Consider the following 23,921-nt stretch of genomic DNA (forward strand, 5'->3'; position numbering starts at 1 on the left):
TTACTGACAGTGCCACAGTGCCACACTGATGTAAGGGAGTCTCTGGTCACAGTAGCCCCCTCCTTACACAAGAGTCCTTAGAGCTCCCCCTTACATTATAGTCCACAGAGACTGCAGATATGGCACAATATATAATCAGAGACTGAGGACATGGCACAATAGATGGTCAGAGACTGCATACATGGCACAAGAGATTGTCAAAGACTGCATACATGGCACAAGAGATGGTCAGAGCATGCATGTATGCACAAGGGATGAGTGATTTGGCTGACCTGGCTGAAGAAGGAACCAATGAGCTGTTCCGAAACGCGTCCCGCCTCTATGACACACTTGCTGCCCTCTTCCTGGTTGTGTTCCATGCTGGTTTTTGTCTCGCTTCCTTTTGACATCATCCCCAGGCTCCATCACCATTGTGTTCTCTAAACACTCACAGCACTAAATGGCTGTTATCCTGTGGACTTCCCTGGAAGCTTTATCATCAGACTGGGACTGTCCTGCCACTGGAACATCTTCTGGACACACTTACCTGCTACATGCCTGCTTCATCCACCATCTTGTAAGTGTTTTTAACCCCTTTAGGGGATATTTAAAGTTTTATATTTCTGCACTTAGAGGTGCCTTGTTTGTTTTTCTGTTCACAATTATTTATCATATGTGATATGGGTAAAAGCACAGAAAAAAATAATAATATTTTAAATGCCAACTTGCAGTGTTTTTTCCCTTCCTTAAAATATTTTTCTATTCACTTACAATGTACATTTTAACTTGCTAGAACATTTTCTAAACCTTTTTTTAATTTTATTTTCACCTGATAATCCTGTTAAAAATATACTTCCTGACTTTGGATGGCTATGCTCATTCTCCTACTGTATCTTAGGAAGCCATTTGGGCTGCACTGTGAATATATCTATACTTGTTCATCTCAATTACAATTTACAGAAGCAATACAAGTTTATGTTTGCTTCCTGTAGAGCTTACAAATGAGGTAATATAAACTCTACTTTTATGACAAGATCAACTGGTATACTATTTTCTGTACTTGCTGAAAATGTGTTTACCCTAACAAAAAGAAAGCCAATGCAGCCACTGCATCTAAAAGATGGTAAGCTGCAATATATAATTTTTTTGTTCTTGGATTAGATACATTTTTAGTTCAAATCAGCTAAATGCATTCCAGGCACATCAAAACACAAGGTGAATAAAGTTTCATGTACACACGCAAAAAAGTAACAAAACTGTGCAGTGATTTTACTACAATTTTGCTGCGTTTTAGGTCAACATTCCTCTAAACGATCCTAAAAGTCTATGTATACATCATGGACATGTAGGCTTTTATGGAGTTGAGTTTAGGAGCTTTGGCAAAAAAAATGCCAAAAGCTCCTAAACTCAAGTTTCGGACCTGTAGTGTACATGACGCTTTATGCCTAGTACACACGATCGGTTTTCTCAGCGGTCAAAAGTCAGCCGGGAAAACCGAGGGGAAAACCGAGAACCTGCCATGACAGCTTTGGTCTGGAAAACCGGCCGTGAGAATCGCGGCAGAAAAAAAAAGAACACGTTCTCATTTTATTGCTCGCAGTTTTCCTATCGGGAAAACTGCTATGGAGCATACACACTGCCGGTTTTCCAGACCAAAAGCAAACATGGCAGTTTTCCTGTCTGGAAAACCGGTCGTGTGAACGAGGCATTATACTTTGTTTTCTTTATGAAACAGTCACAGCCTGAGTAGAAAAGTCTGTCTCTTGCCAGGCTGTTCTGTGCACAGTGGACACTATCAACCTATTTCTGTGTCCAACTGTTCCAAGTCTAAATGGTTTATAAGCCCTGAGGAAAGGGGAGTGTTGGAACCCCCACACACTGGCTGTTTTATTCTATCCAGGACCGTATTTCTTTGAACCCCATGACCATTCTTGCTTTAGAAAAAAAATATGTGCTTAAAAAAATACCCTTTAAGAGATAAATTGATAACATTTGGTATTAACATCATCAAGTTGTGAATAGAGTGGTAAAAGTGGTTTGTAAAGGCAGAAGGTTTTTTTTATCTTAATGCGTTCTATGCACCTAAACGCACCCCGCTAGCAGCCGATAAGTGCCTCGGTAAAGCTCTACTACAACTAACGACACTTTACCACAGACGCGGCCGAGCAGCCAGTGTAAAAGGGCTCTAACACTTACCTGAGCCCCATCTCTATCTATCGATGATCGTGAATGCCTCGGTCGCCCTTAACTCTCCCTCCTGATTGGCTGAGACACAGCAGCAGTGCCATTGGCTCCTGCTGTTGTCAATCAAACTCAGTTAGCCAATGAGGAGAGATAGGGGTGGGGCTAACTGCGTGTCTGAATGGATACATAGAGCTGCGGCTCAGCTTGGGTGCCCCCATAGAAAGCTGTTTGCTATAGGGGTCACTCAACAGGAGGGAGGGGCCAGGAACTCCAGCCAGGGACCCAAGAAGAGGAGGATCCGGGCTGCCCTGTGCAAAACCACTGCACAGGGCAGGTAAGTATAATTAGTTTATTATTTTAATATAATTAAAAAAATACTTCACTTTAATATTTTAGAAGATGATTTTGCGGGTTGGATTTTTTTCTTACCGTAGTCCAGGAATACACAAATCCATCAATATTGATAACAGGAACAATATAAAAGTCTGCATTTTCTAGGGCTTTTTTAATGACTTTATTATGGTTATGATGTTCAAGTAGCTGAAATAAAAAAAAAAAAATTCTTTCATTATCAAAGGGTCATTGATCAGCAATAAATATAAAACGAATAACATAACATAAAACAGGATTAATAATTAATAGACTTAATAAAATATCGACTGCTATGTACCAATGCAAAAAAAAAGAAAAAAACTGTACAGCAGGAAGAAGGCCTTTCAATGCAGATCTGAGGGTGACATGGTAAATGGAAAGTTCACAAACCCTTTAAATTACAGGCTGGTGGAATCCCTTAAAGTTGTACAATTGTCATGAACAACCTTAGTAATAACATTCTCTGGCAGCACATATATGGCTATGCAGGGCTGGCCCAAGACATTGTGCAGCCTGGGTCCAAGAATGAAATGCTGCCCCCCAACCACTCCTCCCCCCCCCAAGAAAAACGGGCGGCAGTATGAGATGGGGAAATACCGCCTGTAACGTACCACAAACTGATGACACACAAAACTGCTGGAAAAAAGTCCTCTGTAAATTTTCTGCCCCTCTAGGCTTTGTGAGGCCTTAGGCATAACTTATGCCCCATACACACGATCACTCTCTTAGTCCTCTATCTCAGTGCTGATATCAGTGCTCTGTCTCTATCAGTGCTGTACTTACATAGAGCATCTTAAACTCTGCCTCATAGAAGAGAAGGGGCTGTGCAAGTTTCACCACCTCAAAGGTCTCATCATCCCCGTCGGGCAGCAGTTGAAGCCCTGGGACTCCCCATAGGGGAAGAGCTCCTGGTGGGAAATAGCAATGGAAAAGCCATGAGGTGAGAAGGGGTCTCTGTCCCCAAGGGAGATAGGGACCCTGTCCCCCGGGAAGATGGGTCCCTGTCCCCAGGGGAGATGGGGTCCCTGTCCCCAGGTGAAATGTGGTCCTTGTCCCCAGGAATGATGGGGTCCCTGTCTCCAGGGGAGAAGGGGTCCCTGTCCCCAGGGCAAATAGGGGGGGTATGGGATGGTGTGTGGGGGCTATGGGGTTGTCTCACTCACCAATACCAAGCTACAAGGCACTCATCCATGGTCACCTGGGCTCCTTCCAGCAACAGCACTGACAGGGTGATCAGCATCAGCATATCTCCGACTCTGAGGGAGATTTGTGTATGGTGGGGGGAGGAGGGGTGCTGTCCTGGCAGACAAGCCTGCAGTGTCAACCGACTCTCATGGGGCTATTGCAATATAGCCCCTGTGTGCTTAAATGTTGTTTGCGCAAGAGGAATGGATGCAGCTGACTGGGGGGGGGGACTCTGGCTGCAGAGGACACTGGGCTGAGCTTTTTTGCATTGGGCAGAAGAGAGGGACCCTGGGAGTTGGCCGAGCCCACGGGTGGGGGGTGGCTCTTTAACTAGGCTGATGCGAGGCCCAAGGAGACCGCCTAATTAAAGAACTGTCTCTGCCGCCCCTATCAAAGTTCTGCCTGGGTCCAATGGACCCAGCAGCATGCATGGAAGGGCCAGCCCTGTGGCTATGAAATCATTTGTTTTCTGTTACAATGAGCTAGATGTACATACAGCAGCAGCACCACAGTTTGATTAATCTCATCTCTTTTTTTACATTTATTTTTAATGCATTTAACAAAATTAGTGGCAGCAACATTTGGTCAAAGAAATGAGAAATGAGAATGACAATGTACCCTTGGTGAACATGATTGAAACAATAAACTAATGGAACAGGGTCTAGAAATAAGTTACAATGAGTACAAGGAAGTCTTTTTATTTTTTATTTTTTCAATTTTAACAGCGACACATGCTTTTGTATTAAGTGCTTTGACCTGTAGATAAAACTGTTCCGCGGCTGGATAATTTCTCTCATTAGAGTGTACCTAAGTGTACCTAAACACAACAATCAAAACACCTTTCATAGATAACCGTAAAGCTTCAATATAACATTTCATGCTTGTTTTCTTCATCTATCCTTTGGGCAGTGAGTGTGAAATCAGTACCATTCTTTACACAATTGTGGTGCTGGGATTATATTTTCAGCATTACATCAGTCCCTTTTCCCCTCACAAGGGCAATCTATCAGAAGCCTAAATGGGACTCAATGTGACATTAGTAGGGAGCAGTGACACGCTTCAGGAAGTGAAGGAACTGCTGGTACTTACTGAGCCAGGACAGCGTTGACTTCAAAGAATGAGGGCAGCTACAAAGTCCAAATAAAAAAAAAAAGGAAGAAAACAATGATTGAATCCTTGTACTTCCCTGTGTTCTTTATGATAAAAGAAATGTGGATTTTGTGTGTTTGTGATGTTTAGCTCTTTTTATTAACTTTGTTTTAAGTGCACAAAGGGACATCCTTACCACAAGGGACGTCTTACCACAGCAGTCTGGTGCGTTACGCTGCTGTGTGGTGATATTTTGTCCCTACCTGTGCAATGCAATAAAATGCAGCTTGTCCTAAGACTCCCTAGCCTATTGGGACTTCCTGAATATTCATTTTCTATTATCAAACAACTGGGTAGGCTCAGGGCACAGTGCTCTGCACCCAGAGCACACCCTTTTTTTAAGGCAATTAGAGCTTCAGGCTCTAATCATGTGCTTAAAAAAAAAAACAACCCCCATTGAAATAAATGCATCCGGCGCACTGCATGTAGATTAGTGGCCGGTGGCATGGATTAGGGGAGTGGCACCCCTGCGCCCTGCGTGGATGCCCCGCCACTGCTCCTCAGAGATGTGTGAGCCAGGGATGTGTGAACTGCTGGGTGTACTGTGTCTTTTCTGACGCCTATTAGACTCCACAGTCATATCTAGAAATAAATGTTGTTAGTACAATTTTTCAGACACATTTATCAGTGCTTAGCAGAGATAATGACTTACTTCTCTAATAAACCATTGACAAAATGCCACAGAGATCCATTCCCGGGCATGTATTCCACAGTCCATCCAAATAACTTTCTTATTTTTTTTAGATGGTAATCCAATCTGTAAAGTTAATAAATTCACGTAATCAAGGAAAAGTTGTTTTAGCACAAAAAGACATATTGTTATATTAGAAACATTTAAAGTGGGGTTAACTTGCTTTAGTTGCTTAAAGCAGTGGTTCACCCTCCATAGCAACATTTTAGCATAAAATTAGGCATAGTAGCGCGAGCTACAGTATGCCTGTCTTGATTTTTTTAGCCCGGTACTCACAGTGCAATCGTACATTGAAGATTCCGACTCCCCGCGGGGAATGGGCGTTCCTATCCAGACGGAGGATGATTGACGGCCGGCTCTGGCACGTCACGCTCCCCGAAGACAGCCGGAGTAGGTCTCGGCTCTTCACGGCACTATACGGCGCCTGCGCACAGACTCTGCGCAGGCCCCGTGAAGAGCCAAGCCTATTTCGGCCATTCCCCGCGGGGAGTCGGTATCTTCAATGTACGATTGCACTGTGAGTACCGGGCTAAAAAAATCAAGACAGGCATACTGTAGCTCGCGCTACTATGCCTAATTTTATGCTAGAAGAAAAAAATATTTTTTTTTTTGTTTATAGGGTGAACCCCCGCTTTAGGCTGAGACTTATACCCCCTTCCTGTCCAGGTCAATTTTCAGCTTTCAGCGTTGTCACAATTTGAATGACAATTACCAGGTCATGCAATATTGTACACATATGAATTTTTTTATTCTTTTTTTTCACACAAATAAAGTTTTATTTTAGTGGTATTTATTCACCACTGTTTAAAAAACAAAAAAACAAAATAATTGTAAAAAAGACAGACAATTAAAAAAAATAAAGTTTTCTTTGTTTCTGTCATAACATTTTGCAAATAAATAATCTTTCTTCATAAATTTAGGCCAAAATTTATACTGCTACATTTATTTGGTGGAAATAGTCTTAATCGTTGTATATTATTTAGTCTGTAGGAAAGTTAGAGTCCACAAACTATGGTATATATCTGAAAATCGGTCAATCCTAATGTACTGACGGCCTATTTAAAAAAATAAATGTACAGTTTCAATTTCTTTTTTTATATACTATCACCAGTGCAGTACAGCGTCATCACATAACTGGTGTGGATTAATTGTCAAAAGATCTGTGTTAAAAAACAGTGATACGCCTACAATAGATATACTGGAGGTGTCCATGCAATTTTCCCTATTTAGGGGATAGGCACACAAAATGAAGTCCAAATGCAGAATAATGTGCAAAGTTGATGTGCAAAGTTAGAATCCTTTTTCTAAATGTTTAAAAACATCCGTGTGAACAGTGAACCTCCGTCACCACCATTGCAGCACCCAAGCCGTAACACCACCACCTTAAAAAAGAGTGCAGGCTTACCGATTTCATAGGACCCTCTAAATAATGAAAGGTCAGCAAAGCATGTGGCCAAACAACCCGACCAGGGTTATCCCAAAGTATTCCTAAAGAATTCCTTCAAGGAATATTGTTTAGACCATAGTGGTCATCTCCGCATCATCTAGGACAGCACATGTACCTAACCTTCAAGCAGTGGATTTATATACTCTAGCTGCCCTTCCGAGCCTTATCCTAGAGAAGTACATAGAGAAGTACCAGTGGAGGATTATTAGGATATAAATTGGTCCCACGTTTAGCCCTCTGTTAGCTGGTTCAGGGTCACAGGAGTGCAGAACTAAATGCATTAATGTGACCTAGAGGTGAAATTGGCCACACTTCACCTTTAAGGCTTGTAAGTTTATTTTACTAATTAAACGAATAGAAAAAACAAGGGTGGGACTTTGAATGAAGCATGCATCCCAGGAGATAACACGGAACAATTGAATATGGCAGGTACATTACATTACATGAAAGCATTGCATGACAACAATTGTCAGTCAGTGTTTTAATCGCATAAAGAATATAACAAAAACAATGATGACATAGCATACCTAGTGTAGTAGTAAAAAATGTAATAGTACAGTACATCTATTATAACTATTAATGGTAATAGAATGTGATAACATGATCGGTTCATATTTAAAACAGTAAGAAGAGGGGCCAATTCATTGAAGCGTGTCTCCATGGTGAAGTGTGTCTCCATGGTAAAAGAGTAGGTCTTTCTGTCTATGGTATACTACCTCAGTATTGGGGCTGGCCTACAGTCCTTCCACTATCTACATTGTTATCACAATGGGCACAACATATCATACCTCACACTACTTTATATACCACATTCTTTTAATCTATTGGTCCCTTTTACACTTCACCCCCTTCTTTATTTTTGTTGGATATTTCACATTATTTATTATTATACACTTTGTCCCCTGTAGATGGCTGCACCTATGAAAGACATGTCCTCAAATTTATACCCATGGAGGTCCCTCCTTGGCAAACCCAACTTCTTTACTGGATTTCCAGCTTGCATGGTGGGGCCAATCCACCTCAGCTCCCAGGGGCTGTTGTTCCTCCGGCCGCTCCCCCGCCCTCCATGCCTATACCCACAGTCATAGGCATACCTGTAAATAACCCTGGGAATTGTTATGCTCTATTTCTCCCTCCCTCCCCTTACATAGATTCAATTTACCTATTTACCCTAAATCCTATTGCTTTAATATTTATAGACTTCTACCTCATACCTGCTCCTGAAGAGTGGCAGTAGCCACGAAACGCGTTGAACCAATAAGATGCCCCCTCGCATACACACTGCTACTGCACCACCAACTACCTCTTACATTGATTGATATACACCAACCAATCATGGTCATAATTACCATGGAGATATATTTTAAGGAAACTGGTCTTGTATAATGTTTACAAAATGTACCAATATGCCTATTGCGAGCCAATAGATGCCCTTTTGCATATATATGGTAATACAATTACTACCAACCAGTTCCTATACCAAGTGGACTGTGCCAGTGTATTAAAGTCCTACTCTTTTACCATGGAGACAAGCTTTAATGAATTGGCCCCTCTTCTTACAGTTTTATATGAACCGATCATGTTATCACATTCTATTACCATTAATTGTTATACTTTATGTACTATTACATTTTTGACTACTACACTAGGTATGCTATGTCATCATTGTTTTTGTTATATTCCTTATGCGATTAAAACACTGACTGCCAATTGTTGTCATGCAATGCTTTAATGTAATGTCTTTGGAACTATCAGACTAGGTACGTGCCATATTCAATTGTTCCATGTTATCTCCTGGGATGCATGCTTCTTTCAAAGTCCCTCCCTTGTTTTTTTCTATTCAATTACCGGGGATGGAGGTGCTCGGCCATTGCCCTGTGCCTCATATAAAGTCTCAACCTTTTAGTTTTTATATTCATATTTTCCTAATAAGATAAAATTCATGATTTTTTATCCACATTGATGTAAAAAATCCAAACCTCCATTCTGTTCTATATTACTTCCATCCTCCTGGGGTGCGACATTTCACCTGGGAATCTGTGCCCCTTTTTTTTCTAATAGTGTGACGCATTAACAACTTGCCGACCAGCCGCCATAGTTTTACAGCGGCAGGTCGGCTCCCCTGCGCGAGAGCACGTAGCTATACGTCGGCTCTCGCACGCGCGCCCCCCGCTCGCCCCTCGGGCACAATCGCCGCCAGCCACACGCGATCGCTCGTTACAGAGAGGGGACCAGGAGCTGTGTGTGTGTAAACACACAGCTCCCGGTCCTGTCAGGGTGAAAAATGCTGATCTTGTGTTCATACAATGTATGAACAGAAGATCGGTAATTTCCCCTAGTGAGGCCACCCCCCCTACAGTTAGAACACACCCAGGGACATACTTAACCCCTTCCCCGCCCCTAGTGTTAACCCCTTCACTGCCAGTTGCATTTTTATAGTAATCCAATGCATTTTTATAGCACTGATCGCTATAAAAATGCCAATGGTCCCAAAAATGTGTCAAAAGTGTCTGAAGTGTCCGCCATAATGTCGCAGTACTGAAAAAAAATCGCTGATCGCCGCCATTACTAGTAAAGAAAAAATATTAATAAAAATGCCATACAAATACCCCCTATTTTGTAAACGCTATAACTTTTGCGCAAACCAACCAATAAACGCTTATTGCGTCTTTTTTTTACGAAAAATATGTAGAAGAATACGTATCGGCCTAAACTGAGGAAAAAAAATGTTTTTTTATATATTTTGGGGGATATTTATTATAGCAAAAAGTAAAAAATATTTTTTTTTTTTTCAAAATTGTCACTCTATTTTTGTTTATAGCGCAAAAAAAATAAAAACCACAGAGGTGATAAAATACCACCAAAAGAAAGCTCTATTTGTGGGGAAAAAAGGACGCCAATTTTGTTTGGGAGCCACGTCGCACGACCTCGCAATTGTCAGTTAAAGCGACGCAGTGCCGAATCGCAAAAAGTGCTCTGGTCTTTGGGCAGCAATATGGTCCGGGGATTAAGTGGTTAAGCTCACTGGTCATAGATTTTTTTTTCTTGTTCAATATAATTATTAATTTTGATCAAATAGGTAGAAATACAACAAGGCGCTTCAGGTATGAACAATGAAAACATGACAATATATAACTCCCCACACCCACTGAAAAATGTAGAGAAAAAGAAGGCTCATCAATCTTGTAAACATCTGTATAAAGAACAATGATGATAAGGGAATAAGAAGCAGAAAATGAACAGAGTAGAAGGGGAAAAGAAGGGAGAGGGTAGAGACGGTCAGTGGGTAACCTCAGTTTAGCCCAGGGAACCCGAGAAAGCAAGACCGATCCTGGGCCAGTGTATAGTCATAAGGTTCTTTGAATGTATGGTTTGCATTAAACTCAACCACACAACTTGCACCTACAGGTAAGCCTAGATTAAGGCTTACCTGTAGGTGCATGAAATATGTCCTAAACCTGCACGGTTTAGGAGATATTTACATTAATTACAGGTGCCGATGTCTACTGTCTACGGCGCATGCGCACCATAGACAACGGCGCACTAAAACTGAAAGTGCAGTTTTTCACAATGGCATAACCTGGGTTAATGCTGTGTTTTCGCGCAAGCGCGGGGATCTTCCAATCCCGCTCGCATACGCGGAAGTGACGTCATCGCTGCTCTGGCCAATCACAGCGCCGGAGCCCGAAACAAGGAAGTATCTGCGAGGGGACAAATGGCGGCGGTGGCAGCAGCGGTGAATGAGGAGGATTATGGGGGCCTCGATTTCAGGTAAGTGCCACATAATGAGCTAGTATGCTATGCATATTAGTTCATTATGCCTTTCTCTTGCAGGATTAGGTTTTTCCCCATTTTTTACTGGGTGGTTTACTTCCTCTTTAATTAGTCAGTGCCACTACATTATATTTTCTATAATACCCTTAAAATAGGTATTATGTATGTGATATAACATTCATAACCCAAACTGACACAGATTGGATGGTCCAAATAGCAACAGGCTTCAAGACAATTTTATAGTTATTTATTAGTTGTAATCAGAAAACAAGAGGAATGAGATAACAATAATAAAGGAAATCTGTCAGGACCTATGCCTGTTGCAAAAAGCAAGGGCATTATGGGGTCCCATGTCAGAATTTTAATAGGAACCCTGGCATCCTTTCTCTGTGGCACCTGACTTCTTTAATGTGTCATTGATCTTAACCAAAAGTGTGCTTAAAATAATGACAGGAGAAATGAAAACACAGTAAGTACTCTACAAAGGGCCATTGACGTGGTTAAAATTTGTTAGGGAAAGGGGGGCAGCAATTCAAGGAAATAACTGTAAACCCAAACCATATAGACAGAAAATTTTGCAGGGGTCAATGTCAGCATCACCAGCAACCTCTCCAACCCGTAATAATATAGTACAGGATCTTTGTTATGTTCATATGTAGACAAATTATTTGCCTTAACATCCTATTTAATGTGGCTCCTCCCACCTCTAGGCCCTATTGAGGTGTGGAGCCATTCCAACTTCTGCAGAAGAGGATCTCATTCTGTGCTGGAGGGCATCATTGGACAGTCCTGGAAACAGTGCCAGATAAAGGGCATCACTATATATAATCAGACATGTGCTATGCCTGAAAACTTTGCACATTTTTAAGGAGTCAGGCAATTAAAGTATTGAATGCAAGCCTCAGTTGTGACATAAAACTATTCCAAACAACATGGGTAAAAAAAAACTTACTTTAAAGTAATAAATAGGCCTAGCCTCATAGGTTGAGCCCAAAATATTTAATGTAACAAGATCTGGATATGCTGCTTGGATTTGGTGACTCCACTTGTAAATCTGTAAAAGGCAAATAATAAAGTTACTGATCAGCAGCTGCAATTTAATGTGAATACTTTACAATACATATCAATAATAGGTACCATATTTTTTTGGGCCAGATGTGTTAATGTTGTTGAGGTTTTCTGCAGGGTTTCAATATTTGCTACAGAACTTCCGCTACTTTCTATAAATTTGTGAGCACCACAAAAACAAAATTGCCCTGTGTGCAGATATTGTTCTCAAAGTAGTAAATTTGGACTTTCTGTCCTCTGGCACCAGGGTTAGTTTCAGACAAATGAGACTAAAGCCCCATACACACGGTCACACTTTTTGCCAACCAACTTCAAAATCGTCAACTTTTCTAATTTATGTGACCGTGTGTACGCTCCATCGGACCAACTTTTTCGGGTTTCATCCGACAAAAAGTTGGGTCTGCAAACGGACCAACTTTTCGGCAACAAAAGTCCGATGGTGCCTTGTCTGACTGTGTGTACAGCAAGCCAACCAACTTTTGGACAAAGTGCAAATACGCATGCTCAGAACCAATGTTAAAATCAACCAACAATAGCAGAAGTTAACCAAAGGGTGGCGGTAAAGAGCAGAAAAGAGCAGAAAAACCATGTGATGTTGGGTAATTTTTAGAAAAGTTTGCAGAAAAGTCTGACCATGTGTATGCTATGGGTGTGACCGGACAAATTAATTAAGACAAAAATCCAAGGGAAAGTTTGTTGGATGTGTGAATGTGTGTATGAGCCTTTACACACAATATATGTATATATATTTAACTTGTAATAAAAGTATATTTTAATTTGTTCTACTGAAAAATACATGGCCAGACTGGAATCCACATTCTGTACCTCATTTCACAAATTCACAATCCCCAAGAGACTATATAGTAATTTTGTACATATTTTGTTAGTTCCGTAAATGTAAAAATTGCTAATGATTTTTCATGTGAATTTCCAGCTAGTACCTTTTATATGATTACATACAGTATGTATTCTTAGGCACTTCATGAAAAAGACTGTTGCAAAGCTCAGCGGCTCAAGCTCAAATTTATGCTCACGCTTGATTGCATTCTTTCCCATTTCCCATCTGATCTGTTTAGGTGGACTGTTTGGAGATTTAGCCAGAGAGTGATAGTATGAAACCTAATAGATTTTTTCAGAGCTTAATCCATCCAGTTATTATCACCTACTCTGCCATTAGGTGATCCATGAAAACTCATCTCTTCATGCAAGCCTTTTCCACCTCTAACTAACAAATGAATGATACTTTTTCGAACAGATCATCCCCACACAATGACTTAATTTTGTATTACTTGGCCTTCCCCTTGGATTGTAAGCAGGGCCCTCCTAACCTTCTTGTCTGGAATTGTTTTGTAATTGCTCCGCCTCCCTTTATTTTATAAAGTGCTGCACAAACTGCTGTTGCTATATAGCTACTGTATAATAATATTAGTAATATTTTCATTTGTCATTTGAAAGACAGGCTGTGCACCTTCTCATATTTTACAGTGAAAACTGCAAATAGGTTATTTAAGGAAAATTCTCTTCTTACCTCATCCATAGGGTGATACTTTGTATAATCAAAAGTGTCCAAAGACATGGGCTTCATATTTTTTTTATTGACTGCTTTCGCATCTATCAATTGCTGTACATCATTAATCAGCACACTAAAAAGATAAAAAAAAACATGCATTATGATTTTATTTTAAAGGGGAACCCCAGCATCTTTTTTGGGAACAACACAGGTGTAATAGTTTACCTGTAATGAGGAGTATCATGTGCCCAGATTGCTAATCTTTGCTGTGGAAACTATAGCTTTATTAATACTACAGAGAACACTTTTCTTTCAGCCCTGCAGTTGAGAAGTTTAATCGATCATACACCAAAAGTCACCTATCACACTTGTGCCCCCCAAAAAAAAAAAAATCTGGAATTCTGCTGTAAGACTTTCAATGCACATTACAAAAGTCATCTGACTATTGCTTCTATCCAATCTAACCCAATCAATTGTAGCATTTTGTATAAGCTGTAGCCAATAACACAGATATTAAAGATAACACAAACAATGAAAGAACATTAATGGATAGGTGCTGACAAGTTTTCAGATATCTTATAAAAATGAGAGAGAGAGAGAGAGAGAGAGAGAGAGAGAGAGAGAGAGAGAGAGAGAGAGAGAGAGAGAGAGAGAGAGAGAATAGCCTGAGGCCCCATACACACCATAGAATCTATCCGCAGATAAATCCCATCAAATGGGTTTCTGCGGATAGATCCTATGGTGTGTACACTCCGTCGGATATTTATCCGCAGATAAATCTCCCCTGGGATGGATTCCAGCAGATCGGATATTTGCTGATATGCTCAACAAATCCATCTGCTGGAATCCATTCCAACGGATGGATCCGCTCGTCTGTACAGACTCACCGGATCCATCCGTCCAAAGGGATTCCCCGCACGCGTCGTAATGATTTGACGCATGCGTGAAATTCCTTATATGACAGCGTCGCGCCCTTCGCCGCGTCATAATAGCGGCGACGGCGCGACACGTCATCGGCAGAGGATTTCAGCGCGGATTTCAATGCGATGGTGTGTACACGCCATCGCATAGAAATCTTCTGAAATCCTCGAGAGGATTTATCCGCGGATACGGTCCGCTGGACCGTATCTGCGGATAAATCCTCTCGTGTGTATGGGGCCTTACTGTTACACCTATTGGTATCTTACTGTTCTCACTCTCATAGTATTGCATCACAAGTTGTTTAGCAAATTAACAGAACACTGAGAAGTAAAGATAAAAGCTATTGAAGTGCTCACAATGCAAAAACCATGGAGGGTGGCTGACATTTAACCACTTAAGCCCCGGACCATTTTGCAGCTAAATGCCCAGGCCAGGTTTTGCGATTCGGCACTGCGCCGCTTTAACAGACAATTGCGCGGTCGTGCGACGTGGCTCCCAAACAAAATTGACGTCCTTTTTTCCCCACAAATAGAGCTTTATTTTGGTGGTATTTGATCACCTCTGCGGTTTTTATTTTTTGCGCTATAAACAAAAATAGAGCGACAATTTTGAAAAAAATTCAATATTTTTTACTTTTTGCTATAATAAATATCCCCCAAAAACATATATCAAATATTTTTTTTCCTCAGTTTAGGCCGATACATATTCTTCTACCCATTTTTGGTAAAAAAAATCGCAATAAGCGTTTATCGATTGGTTTGCGCAAAATGTATAGCGTTTACGAAATAGGGGATAGTTTTATTGCATTTTTATGATTTTTTTTTTTTTTTACTACTATTGGCGGCGATCAGCGATTTTTTTCGTGACTGCAACATTATGGCGGACACTTCGGAGAATTTTGACACATTTTTGGGACCATTGTCATTTTCACAGCAAAAAATGCATTTCAATTGCATTGTTTATTGTGAAAATTACAGTTGCAGTTTGGGAGTTAACCACAGGGGGTGTTGTAGGAGTTAGTGTTCACTTAGTGTGTGTTTACAACTGTAGGGGGGTGTGGCTGTAGGACTGATGTCATCGATCGAGTCTCCCTTATAAAAAGGATCACTCGATCGATACACCGCCACAGTGAAGCACGGGGAAGCCGTGTTTACATACGGCTCTCCCCGTTCTTCAGCTCGGGGGAGCGATCGCGACGGAGCGGCTATAAACAAATAGCCGCGCCGTCGTCCCGGATCGCTCCCCGAGGGAATCCGCCTGCCGCGCGCAGCGGAGGGGGTCCCGATCGGACACCCCATCCGCTAAATAGTCATGCGGCGGGCGTTAAGGGGTTAACTAAACTAAAGCTTTATCTGAAATAAAATATTGGGGAAGAACTGAAACCTCTGTTTTACTGTTATTGCTATCTGTGGAGAATCCACTAGGGACATAGGGCCAGATTCAGGTACAATTCCGGCGGCGTAACGTATTGCATTTACTTTACACCGTCGGAAGTTTTATGGGCAAGTGCTTGATTCACAAAGCACTTGCCTGTAAACTTGCGGCGGCGTAGCGTAAATCCCTCCGGAGCAAGCCCGCCTAATTCAAATGGGGCGTGGATCATTTAAATTAGGCGCGTTCCCATGCCCCCGAACGTACTGCGCATGCTCCGTTTTGAAATCCCCCCCCCGTGCTTTACGAGGAAATGACGTTGCACCGACGTGATTTTTTGAACGTCAACGTGAGTTACGTCCTTTCCTATTCACGGACTACTTACGAAAAAAAAAAAAATGTATTCGACGCGGGAACGACGGCCATACTTTAACATGGCAAGTCTAAAGATAGACCAAGAAAAAGCAGCTTTAACTATACGCCGGGAAAAGCCGACTAGCAACGACGTAAGAGAATGCGACGGCCGCGCGTACCTTCGTGAATCGCCGTAAACAGCTAATTAGCATACCTGACGCGGAAAACAACTCAAACTCCACCCAGCGGGCGCCAAAGTATAAGGCCCCGTACACACGACCAGTTTCCTCGGCAGAATTCAGCTTCCGACCGAGTTTCTGGCTGAATTCTGCCGAGGAAACTGGTCGTGTGTACACTTTCGGCCGAGGAAGCCGACGAGGAGCTCGGCGAGGAAATAGAGAACATGTTCTCTATTTCCTCGTTGTTCTATGGGAGCTCTCTCCCCGCCGAGCTCCTTGGCGGCTTCAGTGCTGAACTGGCCGAGGAACTCGATGTGTTTGGCACGTCGAGTTCCTCGGCCGTGTGTACGAGGCTTTACACCTACGATCCGAAGGCGTACGAAGCCGTACGCCTGTCGGTTCGAAGCCAAAAGTCGTTGTATCTTGGTTTGAGGATTCAAACTAAAGATACGACGCGGCAAATTTGAAAATACGCCGGAGTATCAGTAGATACTCCGGCGTATTTCTTCTGTGAATCTGGCCCATAGTCACTTTGTCACCAGAAAGATATTCAACATTTTTTCCAGTGAGGGAAAATCTTTGGGGAAATGGGAATTGATAGGTTGAACTCTAGTAAAATTCTGAGCATCACTGGTAAAGGAGAAAAAAATTCCCTTAATGGGAAACAGATAGCAATAAATGCCCAGAGGATCTAACCAATCCTCATGTTATACAAATTAAAAATCTAATTTTTTATTTGATGTATAAGTGAATTATTGTAAGCTAACCAATACCTCACAGCTTTCCAAAAGGAGGGGCACATTTTAGCACAAAGTACATAACTAAAGGACACACCCTTAACATGCTGCTAGGTATACAGACCAGAAGAAGTTAATAGACAAAATGTGATTAGTTAAAAGTGCTTTTCCTCACCACTTCTTTTCCATTATACTGGCTTTCTTAAATGTAGAATTAAATCATTTAGAGGTTGAACGAAAGGCAAAAGACAAATCCAATGTTTATTTAGGCCTATACATCAGACAAAAGAGATGGACAACAAAAAAAGAAAGAAAGACAGAGGGATTCAGCACAAAAAGAGGAAAAGCCTCTTTCAATTATGGACAGTTGGGAGCCTCCCTCTTTAACCATGTTTCCAATAGATCAACTTATATCTCCATTGATATTATTGTGGAGGAGTCTGCCTAGGGATGCATAGACTTTTTAAAAAAAATATTTCCCTTCCTGTACTGTGCTTTAGGTATGAACAAGCTTCAAGTTTGGGTTAAACATAAATTCAATCCGTATGCGCTTGCCCTAAACCCGGTAGTAGGTAGGTATAGGTACGTCGCTTTGCCTACAGTGGCTACTTGCCTGCAGTACATTGCAAGTGGGCGGTCACCATGTGGTATATTAGAGCCTTCTAGGCAGATAGTTATGGTCAGAGGCTTTCTTTCAGGAGAGTATAATATGTTTCCTGGCATAAAATAATATTAGGATGAGCACAGTATGAATAGCTTTGGTGGTAGCCAAAGGGTCTACCAGGTTTAGAAGACAAACCTCAATAGTAGGAACCATAGTAATAGTTGTAACTGATTTAACAAAGACCAGTTCAATGTTGCTGATTGGCTGTGCACTCCCAAAATATATGAAGTAGGTTAGCAATATGAGAGGAGAAACCCCAACATTTGTAGGACTGATCCCTGTATATTTTAGTTACGGTAATCTATGTTGGAATTTATACTGGATCAAATGATCCCCGGCCGACACCAATCTAGGAGCTGGTATATCTTTACAATGTATATGAATTCTTTGTAGAGCCAGAGATTTTAAATTCAATAAAGATAATTCCTGATCATATATGGGAAAAGGTGAGGTCTAACTCCCAATTCTAGATCTAAAGTCCCAATGCAAAAATGGGTCTCACTTCTTTATACTGGCATGAAAGAAGCATGCCAAATATATAAACTGGTCAAGATACTTCTCCTTAGACTATGCACTATAGATGGGCTAACTATTTGGTCCATATATTTTTATATAATATACACACATCGATTGCTTTACAGGGGTCCTTAGGGTGAAATTATCCATATTGATTGAGGTATCACTTTAGATGACTGCTCTAGTGTTGTGTTCATTTTTCTTGCTCATAATTGTGTAGTCAACATAAACACAGTTTCACCTTATTTACTAACCTAAATAAACAATCTCTTAGCTAAGCTGACAAAAGTTCGGGTTCGATACAGACTTTGGGTTTTTCCCGAACCCGGACCCGAATAATTGCTGAAAGTTCGGGTTCGGGTTCGGAGTTCGGGGAAAAAAAATGCGCGGAGGTCCCCGCAAATTCAATAACCAGACCCTTTAGGTCTGGTATGGATATTAAGGGGAACCCCGCCATCAATTTAAAAAAAAAATGACGTAGGGTTCCCCCTAAATATCCATAACCAGACCCTTCAGGTCTGGTGTGGATTTTAAGGGGAACTCCACCCCAAATTTTAAAAAAAAATGGCGTGGAGTTCCCCCTAAAATCCACACCAGACCCCTTAATCGAGCACGTTGACCTGGCCAGCCGCAGAAAAGAGGGGGGGACAGAGTGCGGCCCCCCCTCTCCTGAACCGCACCAGGCCACATGTCCTCAACATTGGGAGGGTTCTTTGGGGTGCCCCCTCAAAGCACCTTGTCCCCATGTTGATGGGGACAAGGGTCTCATCCCCACAACCCTTTCCCGGTGGTTGTGGGGGTATGCGGGCCATTTCACGAAGGAAGTGTAAATAGTAGTTTTCAGGAAAAAAAACACACACACCTTAGAACAAATTACTTTATTAATTAAACTAAATAAAAATCCAGCTGTGAAAAAAGACGATCGATACTGTTTCCTGCTCCAACATTGTGTCTATCCAGCGCCGGGTGATGTGTCCACCGACGGGTGATGTGTCCAGCGACGGGTGATGTGTCCAGCGACGGGTGATGTGTCCAGCGATTGGTCCAGCGATGAGAACATCCATCCATTCAGAGCACAGCTCAGCGAATGACACGCCAATGCTTTTACGTTTCTTTTATAGGGGAGGCGGGCCACGCATCACGTGACCCCGTCCCCCTCTGACGCACACTCTGCTACATCACTGGGACAGCGCTTGCGTCAGAGCGGGACGGGTCACGTGACGCGTGGCCCGCCTCCCCTATAAAAGAAACGTCAAAGCATCGGCGCGTCATTCGCTGAGCTGTGCTCTGAATGGATGGATGTTCTCATCGCTGGACCAAACGCTGGACACATCACCCGTCGCTGGACACATCACCCGTCGCTGGACACATCACCCGACGCTGGAGCAGCAAGCAGCATTGATCGTCTATTTTCACCGCTGGATTTTTATTTGGTTTAATTAATAAAGTAATTTGTTCTACGGTGTGTGTGTTTTTTTTCTGAAAACTACTATTTACACTTCCTTCGTGAAATGGTAGGGGTACAGTGTACCCCATTACCATTTCACACAGGGGGGGGCAGGATCTGGGGGTCCCCTTTGTTAAAGGGGTCTTCCAGATTCTGATAAGCCCCCTGCCCGCATACCCCCACAACCACCGGGCAAGGGTTGTGGGGATGAGACCCTTGTCCCCATCAACATGGGGACAAGGTGCTTTGGGGTCCGAACCTGAACATCCAGGTGTCCGCTCAACTCTAGTGTTGACCCTTTTTTTTACAGTGGTACAAAATGTATATCATGTGTACCCTTCACTTTTAATATAAGTTCCAAACATTATCATGGAAGGCTACAAACGTGCAGTAGGTTTGAGGATGAAAAGATCTTTGATTAGCCTTATTTCCTTATTCTCCAAACATGCTCTATATAAAAGAACATACCTATATGGAATGTTATATTGAAGAAGTGTATTTTTGATTTTATTGAGATGAAAAGATGGTATCTGGACATGGACCTCTTGTCCTGCGTGAATTCTCTCAGGATCATTTGGTTTCCACAAATCCAGCTTGAAAAAGAAGAAATATACACATACATGCAATTAAAATGTACAAATGTATATAAAAAGTCTGCTAAAGCTCTTTTTCTATTTTGAAACTCCTTCAGCTTTGTAGATTCTGATAAAGAATAAAAGCAAAAAACAAAACAAAAAATCACCCCAGTGATAATAAGCAACCAATCATCCAAACAAGCAATGCTTTGACCACAGACAAAAAGTTATGTTTTGGTTCGAAAATAAATTCCACTTCTATCATAGTTCTAATAATGTAAAAAAAAAATGTTTTTTTGTAGCCATTTATAAGTGAATTATGAGTTTTGCGTAGTTGTCTCCTTTATAGCTTATTCTTTATAGGTTACATTTATGATAAGTTGCTCTAAGTGGAAAATTAAAGTTGAAATGTTATTATGAGATGCTCTATTAAAGTACAAACAAACTCTGCTAAGCAGTAGCTAAAAAGTGAGGCTGAAGGGTTTATTTTCTTTGTAGTGCTCAGCGTGTAACTCATAAACAAACAGCAATATATCATAAAAATAATGTGAATTTGATTCTGTTTAAATTTGATGAACCAAGCTAAAGATATTGAAGTTTTCATTTTAAATGCATAATATTTGGTTCTGTTACACTTAGTAGAATGAGATTTACTTACCTGCCAGTTTTGGGTAAATTCTTGTATATATTCAGCATGCTTTGCTGTCTGTGGAATGATTTGGAGCACTTGATCTCTGTAACAAATGTTATAATATTTCAAAATACATCAACAGAAGCCATTGACAAATTACTATATTTTTTTAAACAAAATTGTTAATTCTTTAAAGAAGCATGTGCCATTTTCATTACCATGTGTAATTTGCTCACTTTTATGACTGAAAATTCTGTTTTATTCATTTAATCATTTACATCTAATGCCGCGTACACACCATGACTTTATGTGATGAAAAAAAACCGACGTTTTAAATCATGAAATAAAACAACGTTTTTGAAACTTCATTTTCAAAAACGAAGTTGCCTACACACCATCGTTTTTTCAAAATGCTCTAGCAAAGCGCGGTTACGTTCAGCACTCTTTTCCATTGAAGCTAGCTTCATAACTTGCTTCTGAGCATGCGCGCAAATCTCCCAAGTTAGGTGCCGATCCTCAAAGCACTTACCTGGAAATTTTCGGCAGTGCAACTTAACTCCGTCCGGCGCAAGGCGTTCCTAATACAAATGGGCGATTCCCATTTAAATTAGGCGCGCTCCCGCGCCGGACGTACTGTGCATGCCCGTGACGTCATTTTTCCCGACGTGCATCGCGTGTTTTTACGATACGCCGAGTTTTGAGGATCGCGCCGGGTAAAAAAGTTGCGTCGAAAAAAAAAAAAGATACAGCGAAAAAAAAAAAAAACGCGTCGCGAGGAAGAAGGGTCTACTTTTACAAGGTGTAAACAGTTTACACCTTGTAAAAGCAGCCCTAATTTTATACATGCAAACTAAAACTTACGGCGAAAAAACGAAGCTGAAAAGCTTTGTGGATCGCCATAAGTCCTAATTTGCATACGCTAGGTGGCATTTCGACACAAAATGCCCCCAGCGGCGGATGCGGTACTGCATCCTAAGATCCGACAGTGTAAGTCTCTTACAGATGTCGGATCTTCTGCCTATCTTTGGAAAACTGCTTCTGTGGATCAGTTCCAAAGATAGGCACAGGGATACGCAGGCGGAACAGCAGATCCGCCTGCGTATGTCTTTTGAGGATTTGGCCCGTTGTTTTAAACGTCGTTTTGCCCACACGCTATCATTTTAATTGACACAAAAAACAACGTTTTGAAAAACGACACCAAAAATTTAAGCATGCTTCAAATTTTTTTTTTGTCATTTTTCACAAAACATAAAACAACGTTTTCCCCCACACAAGGTCATTTTAATTGACGTTTTTCAAAACGTGTTTTTTTTTCATCACATAAAGTGATGGTGTGATAAGTGTTTTTTTTAATAAACTCATTAACATGGTTTGTGTAGTTCATTATAATGTGTTGCATTAGGGCAGTCCATTCATTTGCAATGAGCTCCCAATGCACAAAAATGCAGTAAAAATCAGACATGTCTTTTTTTTTTCAAGGCAGGTGCATTGTGGATGTGTTACCCCACTACTGTATTGAGTGTGTTGAGATTCCTTTTATCACAGGATGTGAAGAGGACCTCAAACTTTTTTGTAACAAAATGTATGTGAAAGGCATCTCGCAAAGACTACATGGGTTTTTGCCTCTGGGTGGACATAATTAAATGTGGATGAGATAAAAAAAAAAAAAAAGAGAGAAATAAATTCTTGCAGTTGTTAAATAACAATTCATTCCTGTGAATGGGGTGTTTTTATTTAAATAATTTGTTGAGTTGTTACTAACGGCTACCGATCACATTACATTTTTTTAGTTTATAGACAATGTAGCTGAACCAGAAACAGCTGCTATAGGTAATCAAGTGAGTTGTGAGACATGCTTTTTACATGCCAAAATATCTGGTGGATCTAAGCGGCTTTTCTACTCTGTGGGAAATAATCATATGCAAATAATGGAAGTTGCTGGCTTTATGTGGGGGGCCTAAGTGGCTGCCAATTTGGGGGGCCTAAGTGGCTGCCAATTTGCTCTGACATGTTTTACTGAGAATGGCTTCTTCAGAAGGTGTGTTCATCCTATGTCACATTATTTGTCACATCGTATTTGTTTAAAAGCATGATTGTCATTAATGAAGAATCCATCCTAGGTGAAACACATCAGGGCAAAGTGGAGCATCTAGGTAGAATGAGTTTCATGCTCAAGTTATTAAAATTTACATTTATTCTGTTTCCACCTAAACATCCTAAAACCGGCAAAATTGTTTCTACTTCTAAGGCCGTGTACAGACGACCAAACATGTACGCTCGGACATGTACGGTAGGTCTGTACAGACGACCGAACATGTCCGAGCGGACAGGATTCCAGCGGGCTGTTTTAAAACAAGTCCAGAAATATTTGCCCGCTGGAAAAAGGCCCGGCGGGCAAATGTATGCTGGAATCCTGTCCGCTCGGGCCTACACACGACCGAACTTGTCTGCTGAAACTGGTCCGCGGACCAGTTTCAGCAGACATGTTCGGTCGTGTGTACGGCCCATAAGTTTGAGCAGTACATTTTCATGGGTGGCTCTATCTCTATCAAATATTGTTTTATTAACAAACACTTATGACTGTTGCATTACTGATTGATTGAATTTTGGAAGTGCATGCATAACCAATTCACTTACAAAAGGACTGTTGACTTAAAAAGACTGTCAAAGGATACATCAAATTTAACACTATATAGCCAGGGGCATAACTGCAGCGAGGCAAACACGCCTTGGGTGGCATTTTTCAGGGGGGGCGGCGCTGCCCCCAGGAAGACAGGACACTACAAGCAGGGTAGGCGCAAGCCATAGGCAGCTTAAGCAGTCACCTGTTGGTGCCAGGAGGGAGAGGGTTGTAAAAATCAGCAGCTTACATGGGATAATTCCACCCAATACCCGCCCTGTCAGAATGAAATTCTTGCATAGGCCCCGCATTAGAGGAGGAGAATGTAACCTTCTCCACTTGTCATGACTTGCTTCACCTCCCTTCTGTTGGTCTGACAGAGAGCTGTCCAGACTCCGAAAGAGGACCTGCCTGGAGGACACTGATCATGTAAGGGGAGAGTGGGGAAGGGCTCAGTGTAAGGCAGCCTGTTCTCTATTTCCTCGCCAAGCTCCTCGTCGGCTTCCTCGGCCGAAAGTGTACACACGGCCGGGTTTCTCGGCAGAAT

At 41.5% G+C, this 23,921-nt stretch overlaps 1 protein-coding gene across 1 annotated transcript in view; it reads right to left on the bottom strand.

The window, feature by feature from the left end:
* LOC120943786 (carboxypeptidase O-like) overlaps positions 1 to 23,921 on the bottom strand; it is a 45,890-nt gene that overhangs the window by 16,265 nt on the left and 5,704 nt on the right. Inside the window, exons 2-7 of the mRNA XM_040357331.1 lie at positions 20,782 to 20,857; positions 20,017 to 20,141; positions 13,378 to 13,492; positions 11,734 to 11,835; positions 5,522 to 5,626; positions 2,593 to 2,703 (exon numbers count right to left, since the gene is read on the bottom strand). Of these exons, the coding sequence (XP_040213265.1) occupies positions 2,593 to 2,703; positions 5,522 to 5,626; positions 11,734 to 11,835; positions 13,378 to 13,492; positions 20,017 to 20,141; positions 20,782 to 20,857 (634 nt within the window). The remainder of the gene's footprint in view (positions 1 to 2,592; positions 2,704 to 5,521; positions 5,627 to 11,733; positions 11,836 to 13,377; positions 13,493 to 20,016; positions 20,142 to 20,781; positions 20,858 to 23,921) is intronic.

Source organism: Rana temporaria, chromosome 6 (genome assembly GCF_905171775.1).
Source record: "Rana temporaria chromosome 6, aRanTem1.1, whole genome shotgun sequence".
Classification (NCBI taxonomy): domain Eukaryota; kingdom Metazoa; phylum Chordata; class Amphibia; order Anura; family Ranidae; genus Rana; species Rana temporaria.